At 46.4% G+C, this 16,113-nt stretch overlaps 1 protein-coding gene across 5 annotated transcripts in view; it reads left to right on the forward strand.

Annotated features, from left to right (window-relative positions):
• The window catches only part of PIEZO1 (piezo type mechanosensitive ion channel component 1 (Er blood group)), a 960,480-nt gene that overhangs the window by 891,108 nt on the left and 53,259 nt on the right, over positions 1 to 16,113 (forward strand). For all 5 annotated transcript variants that reach the window (XM_069635852.1, XM_069635881.1, XM_069635891.1 and 2 more), the window contains 3 exons: positions 1,435 to 1,649; positions 9,413 to 9,571; positions 12,444 to 12,591. In XM_069635852.1, the coding sequence (XP_069491953.1) occupies positions 1,435 to 1,649; positions 9,413 to 9,571; positions 12,444 to 12,591 (522 nt within the window). The remainder of the gene's footprint in view (positions 1 to 1,434; positions 1,650 to 9,412; positions 9,572 to 12,443; positions 12,592 to 16,113) is intronic.

Genomic DNA, 16,113 nt, shown 5'->3' on the forward strand with positions numbered 1-16,113 from the left:
GCATCATGACAAATGTGTTGGGAAATGCTCCTGTGCACTGTTGGTGACTCTGCATCAAATCGATTTTTCAAGGATTACCCTAGAAATCTGTTTGTAAACTTTGTATTTTTTTACCCAATTTTCTCTGAAAATGTGCTGCTAAATAATTACTGTTTAACCCAATATTTAAAACAAATTCTCATAGGCAAAACCCTCTGAACTCTTCTCATTTATTCAAGGTTCGCTCGCTACGCTCGGTCGCTACCACGCGTTTTTGGTAAATGTTTATTCCCAGTCCCGCCCATTTATAAAATGCACCAGCCGTCACTAGAAACACCAATTTTTCTACAAAATCCATAGCTCCACTACTATTTTTCCCCCACTTCGACCACTGAAAGATACACAATCTAACTGATCACAGGAGAGGGAGAAAATGAACTATCAAGAACGCCCAATACACAGCTAAGAAAGTATGTTGCATAAGTATACAAGGCACATCACTGTGGAGCAAAAGATAACAGCCAGTAAAAAGGGATTCCTGGAAACAATGCCTGAGAAGAAGAAAAACCCAAAGAGCTTATGAAAGAGTTAGATCTTGTTCACAAGAGAAGGTGACAAGAGAGTGCTTGAAATGAACCTACTAATAAGGGGTTTGAATCAATGGAGAAACCTTGAGAGAAAAGACAATCCGGAGAAGGGATCATTCTCCAGACATTATTTTGTGATAGTCAGTTAGGATTCGTTTTTGGACAGCAGACTTGTTTCATTTTTTGACTTCCTGATGATGGACGAGCACGTTACTTATTTACATAGGTAGGGAGCACCCACATAGCAATGGGGAAAGTTGGGCCTTTTTCTTATCATTTAATAAAAAAGCAGGTGGGAATTTCAATAAAGTGTCGGCGTCGTTCTTATGGCCTTCCACAACCCATAGGTAGGAGTTTCCACTTGTCCGACCCACCATCCCAAAATTCAGTTCTGGGATTGCAGCCGGAAATGTGCTGGCCTCAGGAAACAGTTTTTTGCAAAATAATTCTCCCCATCATTGGGGGAGCAGTGCAATCTACTTGCCAGTCTCAGAAACTACGCACCACTCTGCTAGAAAACTACTTGTTCCCTCCTTCCGTGTATTGTTCAGCTGCTAGGGACCTCACCACCATCATGGCCCGCATGCTACCAACTTTGTTCTCTCTTCATGCTCATGGTTTGCAAGTGGGACCTATTTAAAACATGATATTGTTCCCCGGCATTTGACACAGAAAAATGGGGAAACTCGACCACCTCCCAAGTCAACCTCTTACTTCTTAGCAACCCATCTACCATCCTGTTTCCCAAAGGAAATTCTTCTTTTCAACATTGTAGGTGAAAGGGTGGTTTATAGCTCTGTGCCACAAACTCTGCTACTTGTGCTGGCTGTTCTATTACTTACATTTGTTTCCCTTGTATTCACTCCAGAAACACTCGGCTGCAGCAGATATCGCCTCTTCCCTCTCGGACGACCAGGTGCCCGAGGCCTTCCTGGTGATGCTGCTCATCCAGTTCTCCACCATGGTGATTGACCGAGCGCTCTACCTCCGCAAGACTGTGCTGGGAAAGCTCATCTTCCAGGTGATTCTGGTCTTTGGGATCCACCTGTGGATGTTCTTCATTCTGCCGGCTGTCACTGAGAGGTAATGTGGAATAGAGGCGCGGAGCCTTGCACTCGGGTGCCTCGGGCATAAATGGGAAGAGGGGTTGTGGGTTCCTAATGGCTGGAGTGGATGGTGTATATAGTGCTACACTTTGAAAGGCTCCCACGCTCGGCAGAATCCTTTTATATGGGGCTTAATTATAGTATTCTCTATATGTCTATGAACTTCTGATTTTGGCATATAGGAGAAGTTAGACGTAGGGTGATATCGACTGGCTCGGGATCATGCATAGTCTGGATTAGAACCCAGGTCCATTGATCCAAAATACAGCATGTGCTTCATTTCTACTTCTTCTCTAGCCTGATGTACAAGATCAACTGGAACAGCAAGCAGTAAAATAAATGGTTTGCCTGGTACTTTAAATGCAATCACTACATATCTTGAGTAGACCTGACTTGAAAAGTGGTCACCACCTAGCTCCAAAATTGCACGGAAGCCAATTCCCACCTTAAGCACATTAAATCCGGACATCAACCCCACCCAGCTGTCAGTGTGGAATATTCTGCTTGCGATGGCGGATACAGACTGCCTGGTCAGCCTCATCCTACTTTATTTCATCACCATCCTCTAAATGCTGGCACCCAGCACACTACTACAACAGCTCCAGTCAGTGGCAGGGTAACCTGCAAGCCCTGAATGGATTCTCACCCTTCATGAAGGGCAGAGAAACACTTGTGTACAGACGCGTTATAAGTGCCATATCATATATCGGAGTGTGAAACTAGGAAACTTGATGCCCATCCACCAGCTCAGTCTCCTGGGGTATCCCACAAGGCTACCAATCACCCTTTCCAGCCCTCCATTTTTAATCCCCAAAATCTGAAAAATACTCCCAACAAAAAAACAGGGAATAATCGGGTGTATGCCCCTTGTTGTTGCGTGCACTGCAGCGTTCGTTACGTGCTCAGACCAGAGGCATCAGCAGCGGGTGCCACACAGAGGAGCTCTACTATTCTGTTCTCTGAACTGAAGAGGGTCTACAAGATCATTTTTTAAAATTAATTTGTTGCATTTATTGGGCTCAGACTGCAATGAACACTACTTTTTTACTGACTGAATAATCTATTTAGTCCCAACTTCCAAAAGGAGGGAGCAAAACCCTCAAATCACCAATTTCACAAACACACTAACTATTCCCAAATATGTGTGTCCAGTAAATGCAATCCATGTACAGACATCTCCCAAGGGCTCAAACCATTCAAAGCCTTGAATTACCTCCGAGGGCCTCAGGCTCAACTGTTCCAAGGCAAAGATCCTTGGCCACAGACTCTGCAGGATCGGATAGGCCCCTCAGACCTTTGGCCTGTGGACGGGCCCAAATCGTCACTGGGGATTGGGTGCCGGTTTCTGGCCATGCCTGGGCAGGTTTCTGGCCATGCCTGGGTTTGGAGAAAAAAAAATTGAATATTTTTTTTTCTTCAAATGTTTTCTTTTTTCTTCAAAAAGCCTTCTTAGGTCGATAAATGATTACCAACACAGGTTGGGTGATATTGTATGCATATTTGTTCTATAAAAAAGAGCTTAAGTGCTATACAATAACATATCATCATTTGGCCTTGGACGTCTGCTTGGATTCACAGTAATTTAGTGTACTTAGGACCAATGCTATTTGATGACACTTACTGTTTTTTCAAGTGGTGGAAAGTAGTGTTTCATCGCTTCCCGGGATGTCACTTTGGGGTGGGGTCAAATGACATCACTTCCGGTTGTGAGGGGTGGGCCACTTTTTTGAGGCGAGAGGGGGCCCACTTTTTTTTGGGTGACCGTCCCTATTTCTTGTCCCAGTCCGACCCTGACTTTCTTCAGTTACGTGGTACCCAATCAGAAGGAAGCACATCACCAGCTTGTCATCAGGGATGCTAACAGAAGCCCCCAAAGCTAAAGTGACACAGCTGTGAAGAATCCCTTCTTCCAAATAAAACCTTTTAGAAAAATGATCCCCTACATAGTCGTGGAAAACCATCCCACAGGACGTGTCCCAATCAACGCCCTCCTAGATGAAAAAAATCTTCGCAGAGGCCGTCCTGCCTTCCAGGACCAGAGGATTTAAAAAGTGCAAACCATGGCTATCCCCCTAATCTCCTACCTGAACAAAGGCTAACCAGTGTCCATGGATCCCAGTGCTCGCCAGGGAACCCTTCAAAGTTCTACGCCTTTTCTAGAGGAGCATCTACGGTTATGCCCCCACTTCATCCACTGCGCAGTCTATTGGCACAGCTTCCCGAGCCCATTCAGGGCATTGGAACTCAGTTTCCTATCATTGGCCTGTGCAGCATAAACACTGAGGTGGCGAATGCTCCTTTCATTGGTCTGCATCTCTCAAACCAACTCCCAATCTGCCTACACGCTGCCCAATCCCTAATGCAATTCAAAACACTCCTAAAACACCAGCTCTATCACTAAATCCACATCTGCATGACCCTAACCCAAGACCAGCATAACCATTCCTGTTAAGGTCTTTCAATACCCTGGTCATGTAAAGAGACCACCCAGGACAGCTAGAGTCTTGGGAATCTAACGGCATCCTGCAGGATCTCCAAGGTCACTGAGCATGCCTCGCTACCCTGCCCCGACCGCCATCTATGGGAATGTAGGAGGAGATGCGTAGCACTCCCTTCTCCACTCCCACACAAGCTCTCTCCAACGAGGGTCTCCTCCCCGTGAAATATGTGTAATGCCTTCTACATTCCTCTCCAGTTGTCTAGCTCCAAGAGCCAGTACAGTTTGCATTGTGCACTCTATACACCAAATATAGCTAAGCAGTTGCACCATGCACAATGCTATTTGATGGCCCGCCCTTCCAGGGATAGCTAAGGTGAATGAGATGATCTGCATATATCAGTGATCAAGGCTATGGATTGGCCAGCGCCATCTTGCACATGTTGGGAGAAAGAACTCTGGCTAATGGTACATACTGACTGGTAGGTGACATACTTGCCCCTAATTTAAACACATTAAGTTTGGAACATTATTGGGTGTTTTTTTCCAGACTGATTGTTTCTGCGAGAACCGAGTTGTAGGTCACACCCAATGCTGTTAAAAACCCTGCACAGCCTCTCGAAACACAGTAACCTGAGCACCGCAAATATGGTCTAGATTGGACTTTGCCACCCTAAGTTTGAAGCTTTGTTAATTCTCAGTGAAGCTCTTTCCAATACAGTCCATACTGGAAGTTTGTACTCCCCTATGTACCAGATAAATGAGGCCTCATTACGAGTATGGCGGTAGCTTTGCCTGTAGTACAGGCACAGCTGCCGCCGGTATTGATTTTGATCTGGTGTCCAGAAAGGGGCAATTACCGGGTCATTAAGACCTTTGCGGACCCGGTAATTGCCCTTTTCTGGGCACCGGTAAAAATGAATCCTCATTCCCATTTGAGCCACATAGGGCTCAATGGAACGGTACCGTTGCTACCATCAAGTTCTGCTCGCAGGTGCCGGTACGACCACCTTGTAAAACCTGGTGGCTGTAAGGGCACCCGCGAGTAGAACTCATAGTATGGTGGTCCGGTAACAACGGTGCCGGTAGCGATACCAGCACCGCTGTTGCCTTACTGCCATACTCGTAATCATGTGTCTAACTCAGACCCTGATGAAGCAGCACTCCAATGCTGGATGTGAATCAAGTCTATTAAGGGACAGCATCAAGGTATATGAAGTCCTGAATTGATGTAGTCTGCAGTGCAGTGTGGTTGTAGAGACTGCACAATACGTGTAGAACTCATCAAGGAGTGGTAAAAAGCATTACCAGACTCTTGCCTGATCGAGTAGCAGCAGTTATCCACTTGCATGATTGATGTACCATTGTGGGAAAACGCTGGCACTTTAGAAGTAGCCATTTCTAGGACTTGCTATAGTAGGCAACCGTCTAACCACAGCCACAGCGTCAACTGGCCTGCAGTGATCAGCAGTCTCGAGACACAGTTGTCTACGTCAGCCATAATAGACCTCAATATTTTTGGTGTGCAGTGTGAACAGGTTGGCTCTTAAATGCACTAGTGCTGGCCGCTTTGGCTTGTGGTGGGGCACTCTGAAGTTGCCAAGGACTGTGTGACATCGGGGAAAGATAGTGGTGTTTGTGTTTGAGTCTGACATGAGCAGGACAATGGTGTGGATATAGTGTTTCTAGGACTGAAATATAGAAAGGCAGCAGTCTGAAGATCTGTGTCTTAACCTGATCCAGAGCTGAACAGCAAACTACAGGTACCCGTGTGCAAAACCTGTCCTGTGAAAAGGCACATCGGTCCAGGTACGGGTGTAAAAGGATGGCAGTGGCTAACTCTGAACTGCAGCAAGTCCCCAGGCTTCATCAGAGTGTCCTAACATGGACCTGTAGGAGGGCAGAGCAAAATCTTTTCTTCAGTGCATTTCTTTGGTAGGCAATGTAACAGTCGACAATTCATATCACCTTAAAAGCAAAACAAAAGATGGGAAATTGGGTAAGAGTGGTAGTAGTAAGGGAGAAAGAAAATGGGGCCTACAGTAGTCCCCTTTTAAGATGGATTTCTGAACTCTGACCTGGTGGGCAGAGGTTCAGGTGGCCTGCCTAGTTTCTTGAAAGAGGGTAACCTTCTGGACAAGCCAGGCCAATCAAGGTAGCTATGGTAGGCGGTAAAGACTATGTCTCAGGAGGGGTGAGGGTGACTGAAAGACCTCAATGAGCACACAGAGTAAGGACACTTGCAAATCACTCCCAGCCAGGTGTATATATATCAAAAATATAAGCACATTTATTACAAGGCCTTTGTAACTTCAACACACAGTAAAAGAATCACAGCAATGCTACCAACACAACACTATCAATACAAGATATATACAAGACCAATGGGGTCTAAAGGGTTAACAGCACAAAATATGTCCACAACCTGGAAGGGAAGGAAACAGGCTGTGCAGATAGTCTTTAGTTCCCTTCTGCATCAAACACACACCTAACAAAGAGGCAGTTCAATCCCTAAGAAGGGAGGAGCCTAATGCTCAATAGTACATGCAATGCAAGCGCACGTGGTTGTCCAATGGGCAATACAGGGTCTCTTCAGGGGTCTCTAGCAGCTCAGGAAGGTGGGTGAGGCGATGAAGAATAAGTTCCCACTATTCAAGGAGGGTCCCCACTTGAGGGCAGAGTTGATTCCAAGAGTCGGGAATAGTTTGTTAGTTCGCACTAGCAGTGGAAAGGAAAGGGGCCCCCAGGGGCCCCTCATGCATAAAAATGGATGGAGGTGCTAGGGGCCACCGGTTAGGGTTGCGATTACTCACCGACCCCCGGCGCACTCCAGACCAAACTTCGCCAGTCGAGTCCACTTAGGTTGCAGGTTCAAATCCGGCAATATGACGTCTCTGCGGCTTTCAGTTTCGAAGATACAGTGATGATTCCCAAACGGGACAGTGGCAATTTCTCTGCTCCTGATGGATGGATCAGGCCAGTTTCACTGCAGCAGGCTTAAGGGGTAGGAGGGGCACAAATGCAGCGCACCTGCAAAGATCGTTGCCACGGCTGGGCAACACTGTAACCGCGTCAGTTGCACACTCGTCTCACTTCAGACCTGGGAATGCCAAGTGTACAAAATTCAGTGTGAGGGTGCCGTGGACATAGAGCTGGCAGTATACCAAGTTTCGAGGGCCTCCTTGAAACAGCGACAGAGCAAAAGTCCTGTGTAAGCTGGTCAGCCCACTGATTGGCTCAGTGACACTTCCGAGAAGGCTTACTTGCAGGTTTTGGTGAAGGTGCTGAGAATAGTTGGTTCCACTATTCCAATGGGTCAAAGTGTCTTCGCAGACCTTCTAGGATGACCAGATGCAGAGGGGTCCCACGGGATGACAGTGGGCCCAGGGTGCCAAACCTTCCAGCGGGTCACCAGCGGTTCCTCGACTCGGCTTCTTGGTTTCAGGATACTTGGATCCTATCCTTAGTTCAGTGAGAACTCCAGAGATCGACATGGTATGGTTGTTTGGGGCCTGCTCTTATCCAGAATCTCCTTCGCGCCAAAACGAAGAGGACCCAATGGGAGATCTGCCCACATACAAGTATACCATACGTGGACCAATCATGGACCAGGGTGGTCCCAGGCATTCGCAGCACTCCAGACTCTCTGGCACCGAGGATGTGTATTGAGGACAGACACCCCAGCCCACATCCTGGAGGCACACACACAATGCATGCAGAAGCCTTCAAAAGCTTGCCGTTTCGCAGGACAATGCATGACCAAATAAGGACTGCAATAGGGTCGGCTCGACCAGGGGAAGGGGAAGGGGCAAGGTGGCCAAAGGACAGGACAAAGAGCCTTGTGGCACGGCCATTTTGGAGCCAGGCCACCTATTTGTGCCAAACGTGGTAATCACAGTTTACCTGGTAAGCTTATCTTTTCATTGTATGAAAAGATAAGCTGCCACCAGCACTGTCCGTGACACGTCTGCACATCTCCTAAAAAATCCTTCGAAAGTATCTAGGGCCTTTGTAAATGACTAAGCGACCCAAGTGTGCTGTATTGGAAGATACATTGCACACTTGTTACATGTTGCAGAAATGTTGCAACAGGGGAAACGTACTAGGGAAACAAAGTCTCCCAGTACTGACTGTTTTAAGGGCATGTCAGTTTGCCCATAAAAAGTGAGCGAAAAGCCCAGAGGAGCGCAGCAGAAGGCTGTGCTCCCCTGGCAAAGTCAGACTAAGGTGTTTAAACAGCAACAAAAGTTGGGGGGTTTCACAACTAGAGGGAAAATTACATATAACATGAAATCTTTCCTAACATCCCCCCACCCGTTTCTTAATAAAAGGGAAAAGACTTAAAAATGCACCATGAAAAGTCAATTGCTAAAAGAGCACCATTGGAAACAAATGGAACCAGCAAGACAACATTCTGTACATTGTGTCTCTAATCTGATCTTAATTGGGGTAGCAATCTTGTGTGAGATGGACATGTGTAAGCATGAGTCTGGCCTGTTGGAAGTCACACTGCACCTTAAATTTTCTTAGGCTATTTTAATAAAGAGAGAACTTCGTGGATCAATAACAATAGTTTCACTGTTATTAACTCCCCCTTGGTTTGCCTCAAAATGCTTACTGGTTATCAGTAAGAAATGGGAGCCATTTCAGAAATGAGCACCCGATGTGGTTGATTGTGGAGCTCAGTGTGGATCTGTGTACTTCTCTGAGGGCGACCCAATTTCACGCAGGTATTCACTGGGTCCAGAGGCGTGTGCTGGCTTCAGAGTTAGTGTGTCTACTTCTTGTGCTGTGGGTTTAAGAGAACTGATGGTTGATTGCTCCAATTGAAATTGGGGATCAAGTGTGAATGACGTCTCAACAGTCTCTTGCTTGTAACAACAAACCATCTCTGGAACGCTCCATGGTAACCCCATACAATAGTCGGGAGGGGGGCACTGCAGCTAAAGTTATGAAGGACTACCAGTCACACAAAATACATGCTTCAGACCACCTGTAACATTAAGCTTGCACACAGTCCTATGCCTGAAACTGATTGCAGACAGTAGTAATGGAAGGAGAAAGCTATTCTGGTGATTGAGGAGCTATTTCCATCCTTGGGAGATTACATTTTTTTTTTACATATTGTATCAGCCAAAGGTTCTCTGTTGAAAACGTAATATCCTCTTGTAAGAAAGTAGAAGCTGACAAGCCTTTTGAATGTCTGGTGATTGCTGTTTAGGGCCATTCTGACTGTGCTATTATGCCACTGTATGCGATTCTGGTGTGTGTCAATGCTTCTTGCTTCTCTTTTCCTTTTACAGAATGTTCAGCCAGAACAGCGTGGCCCAGTTGTGGTACTTTGTAAAATGTATCTACTTTGCCCTTTCGGCCTATCAGATCCGGTGTGGTTACCCGACACGCATACTAGGGAACTTCCTCACCAAGAAGTACAATCACCTTAACCTGTTTCTCTTCCAGGGGTAAGTGGTTCTACGGTATATTGATCTGTGTATACTGAGCGTGCATGCCGGGTGTTGACAGCACGTGTTTTTGGCCAAATAGGCAGTTGACTTTACCTGGTATGACTCAGATCTCGTCACCCTAAAACGCAAGTGCAGGGTGGCTGAGAGGAAATGGCGTGCTTCATGTTCATCCTCTGATAAACTGGCCTGCCGCCTGCTCCAAAGGCAATACCGTCTCTCCGTTCTCACCAAAAAGAGAGCCCTTATCTAAGCCCGCATCTCTGCGGCATCCAACAACTCGGCTGAACTCTTTAAAATCTGCAAGGAGCTTGCCAACCCTGCTGCAGTCTCTACCTATCCTGTCCCCTTCCAGGCCCTCTGCACTGCACTGGCCTCTCACTTCATCTCTAAAACTCAGGACATCACCTCCCTCCCTCTCATCCCGGCTCTTCCTCTGGCCCTTCTGCAGCCACCCCTCCTCCCTCCTTCTCTGCCTTTCCACTTTTTTCTGCTGATGAGGTTTCCAGACAAGTCCGATCTATGAAAGTCTCGTCTAAACAGGTTCACCCCTGTTCCTCCAAAACTATCAAGGACCACATCGACTCCCTGGCTCCTGCCCTGGCTGACTTTTGCAACCACTCCTTCGCCTCTGGAGTCTTCCCATCCCCCCTCAAGCACTCCCTTGTGCACCCTCTTCCGACCCCTCCTGCCCGGCTAACTATCGCCCAATCTCCATCACTCCCTTCCTGGGCAAGCTCCTGGAGAAACTGGCCATCTCCCAGCTTAACCTCCATGCTGAAACTGTTGGTAGTCTCCATGACCATCAATCTGGCTTCAGAGGGGCCAGAAGCACGGAAACTGCTCTCCTGAACATCCGTGAGGACCTGCTCTTGAACCTCCACTCCAACACTCCGTGTGTTCTCATTCTGCTCGATCTCTCTTCTGCCTTTGACACTTTCAACCATGCCATCCTGCTCAACCGTCTCTGTGATAACTTGGGTATCACTGGTCAGGCTCTGGCGTGGCTGACCTCTTTCCTTTCCAATCGGCCCTCCCAGGTCCAACTTGGGTCCTTCCTCTCTGACATCTTTTTCTCCACCTGTGGTGTTCCCCAGGGATCTAATCTCTCTCCCTGGCTGTTCAACCAGTATCTGGCACTCCTTGCCCACCGCATCGCCGCTCTCTGCCCCTACTTTCAGTGCTATGCAGACGACACCCAGCTCATTTTCAGGCTACCCTCGGCCTCCTCCTCTCCTTCCCTCATCTCTGACTGTCTGTCTGCCATCCAGGAATGTTGTGCCGCCAATAACCTCTGCCTTAATGCTAGTAAGACTGAGATTCTACTCATCGGCACACCCACTCCCTCCTTCCCTGTAGCTCTCTGGCCAGCCTCGCTTGGCCCTCCTCCTGCTCCTACCTGCAAGGCAAAAAACCTCAGGGTCATCTTCGACTCCACACTCTCCTTCTCTCCTCATATATCTGACGTCTCTAAGAAGTCACACTACCAGCTGCACCTCCTCAGAGGTATTCTTCCCTTCCTCTCCTTCCCCCAGAAGCTCACTGTCTCCCGAGCCCTGGTTCTCTCGAAGCTGGACTACTGTAACAGCCTCTATCTTAATCTGCCTGCCTCCACTCTCCGCCCCCTGCAACTCATCCAGAACAGAACTGCGAGACTTGTCCTTGGCCTCAAGCCCAGGGACCATATCTCTCCAGGACTGAAATCTCTACACTGGCTCCCAGTGGCTGCGAGGATTAAGTTCAAAACCCTCTGCATTGTCCACATGGCCTTCTGGGGCCTGGGGCCTAAATACCTTCAACTCTCTCTTCCTAAATATCTTCCTTCCCGAGCCCTTCGCTCATCCGTCTCCAACTCCCTCAGGGTCAGCCGCTTCTCGGAGCAACGAGCTGGGGGTAGATCTCTCGCCGTGGCAGGGGCCTCCCTCTGGAACAGCCTTCCTGCCTCCCTGAAACTTAAGGAGAACCATCTCCGGTTCCGGAAGCACCTCAAAACCTTCCTCTTTGCTTCTGCTTTCTCTCTCCCTCTCCCCTGCTAAATTCTCGACTGAATCTGCGCCAAATCTGCAACTGGGTCACTCTCACCGACCTCGGTCCTGGGCCCAGCCACTCTCCTCTTGCACTGCCTCCCTGGCAACCCCTACACTGAGGGACTGTCTCTGTATCCTTACAGCCCCCCCTTTCCCAGCACTTGTCTGCACTTACCTTGCACTTGCCACCAGCTGGCCCTATTTATTTACTTTATTCTACTTACTTGTACTGCACTTCCCCCCTCCCCTTCCCCTTGCACTTTTCCCTTCCCCCTACCCCTGCACTTGCGCGGTCTGAATGACACCTGGCCTAGTAGGATCGCTGTCTGTCTTCCCCTTGTTCCCCCCTCCCTGCCTCGTCGCGCCTTGAAACACTTGTGTATAGGCGCGTTACAAATGCCATATCATATATCATATCATATCATACCATGATGTCTTTCCACCTAGTTCCCATGACTCGACATCCAACATGCGTGAGGTATGCTCCACATTGACAGCCTTTAATACCCAAGTATAGGTATATGATTCCCCAACACTCAGCGGATAAAGCAAAAAGATCTGAGGTCAAATGCATAGAGTAGAAAGAAGATGTAGAAGAATAGGAAACTTAAATAATTCTTTTTTTCCCTGAAGCACAATGACGGAGAGAGACTACATCAAAGCAATAGCAGGCAGTGGAATAAGCATATTACATTAATGTGGTGTATCTTACCTGCTTTGAATATGCATGGTCTAATGTACCGATTTGTCTGATGGTCATCCTGACAATCCGCATGCCTGCATGGTGATGGGTTGGTGGTGGGATGTTGTGGGAGGATGATGTCTCATTGCTATCTTCCCTGCAGCTTTCGCCTGGTTCCCTTCCTGGTGGAGCTTCGGGCTGTGATGGACTGGGTTTGGACTGATACCACCTTGTCGCTCTCCAACTGGATGTGTGTGGAAGATATCTATGCCAATATTTTCATCATCAAGTGCAGCCGGGAGACAGAGAAGGTAACTGATGGAGGGTGTAAGCAAAAGAAAGTCCTATGGCTTACATGGTCCACATTCTGCAATCCATGAGGGATCAAATATGCACATTTGTTATTGTACAGCACAGAGAAGAGAGCTATCATGTCCAATACCTTGAGGGAAAGTGATGTATGTATGAGCAAAATTACTTGGAGAAAGAACACATACAAGCATACATAAAAGTCTCAGTATACACATGCAAAATTATGTATGGAGGTCACGCTGCATATACTGCATTCCCGAAGCCTGAACTGTTTCATGTACTTGCATCTTAAAGCATCTCTTGTTCTAGATGGAATTACCAATAGTGATCACCGACCCAAATAACCGGACAGTCTCAAAGAATATGGCAAAGTACTACTGAAATAAAATGATATTTTATTTATATTGCGCTCATACACAAGTGTTTCAAAGCGCGACCAGGGAGGGGAAACGGGAGAACAATAAAAAAACAAAGTAACGATCTTACTAGGCCCAGTGACATGTAGTCTGCACACTCACACTTCAACTTGGATTACACAAAGGTTTTATATGTCCATGTATGTCATCTATGATATCATCCTACGTGGCAAACTGCAAAACCTATTGACAGGAGGGATTGGTTAAGGGAACATATGTACCTATATATCATCTAAGTGTTAGCAATATCACTGGATGCCCCTTATCTAGTGGGCGCTCCTTGAACCACCTCTAAATATGTATAATACTGATTATGGCAGAATAACAGCAGCAGGTTGGCCTTTGCAACATTGTATTACATGTTGCTTCACCTGGAGCTTAATGAATAGCCTCATTTTGTCCAATTCATCCTTATATTTACTACTATTTGATTTAATTAAGCTGGCTGTCATTACTCCTCTTGGCCTCTGGAGACTTGCTCACTCCACATTGCATAGGCTTTTCGAATCTTTGATTGTCCAATACTTAGTTCTTACAGATGTTTGTTTTCTTCTTTGCTTAATCTGAGAAATATGTCTTACATGTATGGCTTATCCTCGGGACGATAGCTCAGCGGCAACGTGCTAGCCTTAGCAGCAGGAGGACAGGAGCACCACAGGTTCGATCCCCAGGTCCGCGCTTAGAAACCTCTGGGTATTTAGCGCATTATAAAATAAATAAATAACCTATCATATCCTCTTGACTCCCTTTGCGCCCCGCAGTTATTCCTTGATGTGGCATCCTAGGCCAATAGGCTCCTCTGTGTTCCTCACACAAAGCTGTTTTTCCAGCGCCTTCTGACTTTGCATCCCTGGTCTGTCTCTGAGGTAGCTTGATTGGTTTCAACACGAGTCTGGCGTCCGTCTTTCTATCATGGACGCCTTAGCCACATCATATTTTCTTCTGCAGCAAGATTCTAAATGTCTCAGATACTGCGTTTCTGCGTATGTACATTCACATAATCTCTCCTCACTTATTTCTTCGGTGCATATGATTTCTTCGTCTTTGATTACATGTTTCTCTTATTACTTCAGTTACATCTTTATCCTTTAAGTATTTGCATATTGTTTCAGTCCACCTGCGTGTTTTTCTTTCATGTTACTCCCCTCTTGTCCAATTTCACCTAAAACTCTTTGATATCCAATAGTGTGTGCAGATATCCTTCCACCCTTTCAGTGTGGGGGCACATTCGATATGGTTGTCTGAATGCATATCTTGTCTCCTACACTCAATGTGGTATTGGGACAGTACCTGGTGTCCCACACAGAGCTCTTCTTCTGCAGTTCCAATATGATGGAGGTGAGGGGGCGGGAGCTAGGGATGACATGTCCACTTGCTCCTCTACATAAGTATTCCGTATAGAAGGTGAAGTACTTGCTATACGTGTGATTGGACATAGTTGCCCCTAAAGCATGCACAGTAGAACATGTAAACACCTGCAATATTTTCTGTTTGCGAACTTGGACACGCCATTGTTTACTGGCTACAAGGGATAACTACTAGGCATTGTGTGCACACAAAAGAATACAAATCCAGCATGCTTTTCCTGGAAATTGATGCATATTCAGCCATGTAGTAGAGTAAACACATAATGTGATTAATACAAGAAAAGAATAAACACAACAGACTGTGCAGAAGAGTAGATCCAGTAAGTGAACTAACCGGACAAGTAAAGGCTTACAGCGATCAGTGCAGACAAGTAAGGACCTAAATCAATCTGTGCCGTAGAAGAGTCGCCACATACCGCAACCTGTGCAGAAGAGTATGCATGTATAGCAATTCATTCAGGAGAAGAGTGTACAAATAGATCGATCAGTTCAGGAGAATGGTGAATGCATACATGGAGCTGTATTGGAGAGCAGTAAACCTATACAGTTTCAACCCAGGCTTCCTTGTTTCTTGGTGGTAGGTTTGAAGAGATGGGTTCGGGAGGTTAATGCTTTTGAGTTTCTATGCATTGTGAAGGCATCCTGAAGCAAGTCACAGACAACAGATTCACTTTCTTAACAAAAAGGACTTTATTTTATATGTCAGGATGGATTAAGGCCTAACCTGCCCTATGCTAAGGTGGGATTTCCCTACCTAAAGAAACTAAGCATAGCCTTGTCAGTATGTTCAATTTTAGGCTGCCTTTGTCCAAAACCTATACTTGCCCTCACAACTAAACGCATGCAATTTGTGTCAGGTTTCCTTTAATTATTTCTTTATTCCCCTTTATTTCTGTGTGGGTTAGAAGTTTTCTACTGCAGTTGGTTTGGCCTTGACTTTTCCATACAGATTCCTGGCTCTGGCTAAAGGCTAGATGGAGTATTACAATAGAAGCTTTGATTGGCTAGAGAGAACTGCAGGACAACAATGAACGTTCTAAACTGTCACTCTCTGCCTTTCATCGTCGTAACCCCATCTGAGAGGACGTGTTTGTAGCTGCTCCTGCTGAAGTCTTGGGTCTAGTGGATTTGAACTTTCAAATCTTGGTGTCAGGTTTCCTTTAATTATTCCATTATTCCCCTTTATTTCTGTGTGGGTTAGACGTTTTCGACTGCAGTTGGTTTGGCCTTGACTTTTCTATACAGATTCCTGGCTCTGGCCCAAGGCAAGATGGAGTTTTACACTGGAAGCTTTGATTGGCTAGAGAGAACTGCAGGACAACAATAAACGTTCTAAACTGTCACTCTCTGCCTTTCATCGTCGTAACCCCATCTGAGAGGACGTGTTTGTAGCTGCTCCTGCTGAAGTCTTGGGCCTAGTGGATTTGAACTTTCAAATCTTGGCAGTCGAGCGGCTACTTATTCGGGGTTGTTCAGGAGAAGTATTCAGGTTCACAGGAGAGTTTTCGGAAGTTCTTTTGGAAAAGAAACATTCTTAAGCTAAGTGACTTTATTTGGATATGTAAATCTGTTTCTCAGATTCATTAATGACTTTTAGAGAAAGTAAATGTAAATTCAATAGTAGAACTGTGATGTTACACTGTTAATAGTTCCAGGTTTAATTCTTAAAAGCTTGCGCGTGTTTGCGAGCGCGTGAAAAGACTGCTACGTGATTTCTACAGCGCGGGTGTTTATAGCG

This window comes from Ambystoma mexicanum, chromosome 1q (genome assembly GCF_040938575.1).
Source record: "Ambystoma mexicanum isolate Mex_15411 chromosome 1q, UKY_AmexF1_1, whole genome shotgun sequence".
In the NCBI taxonomy this organism is placed as follows: Eukaryota; Metazoa; Chordata; class Amphibia; order Caudata; family Ambystomatidae; genus Ambystoma; species Ambystoma mexicanum.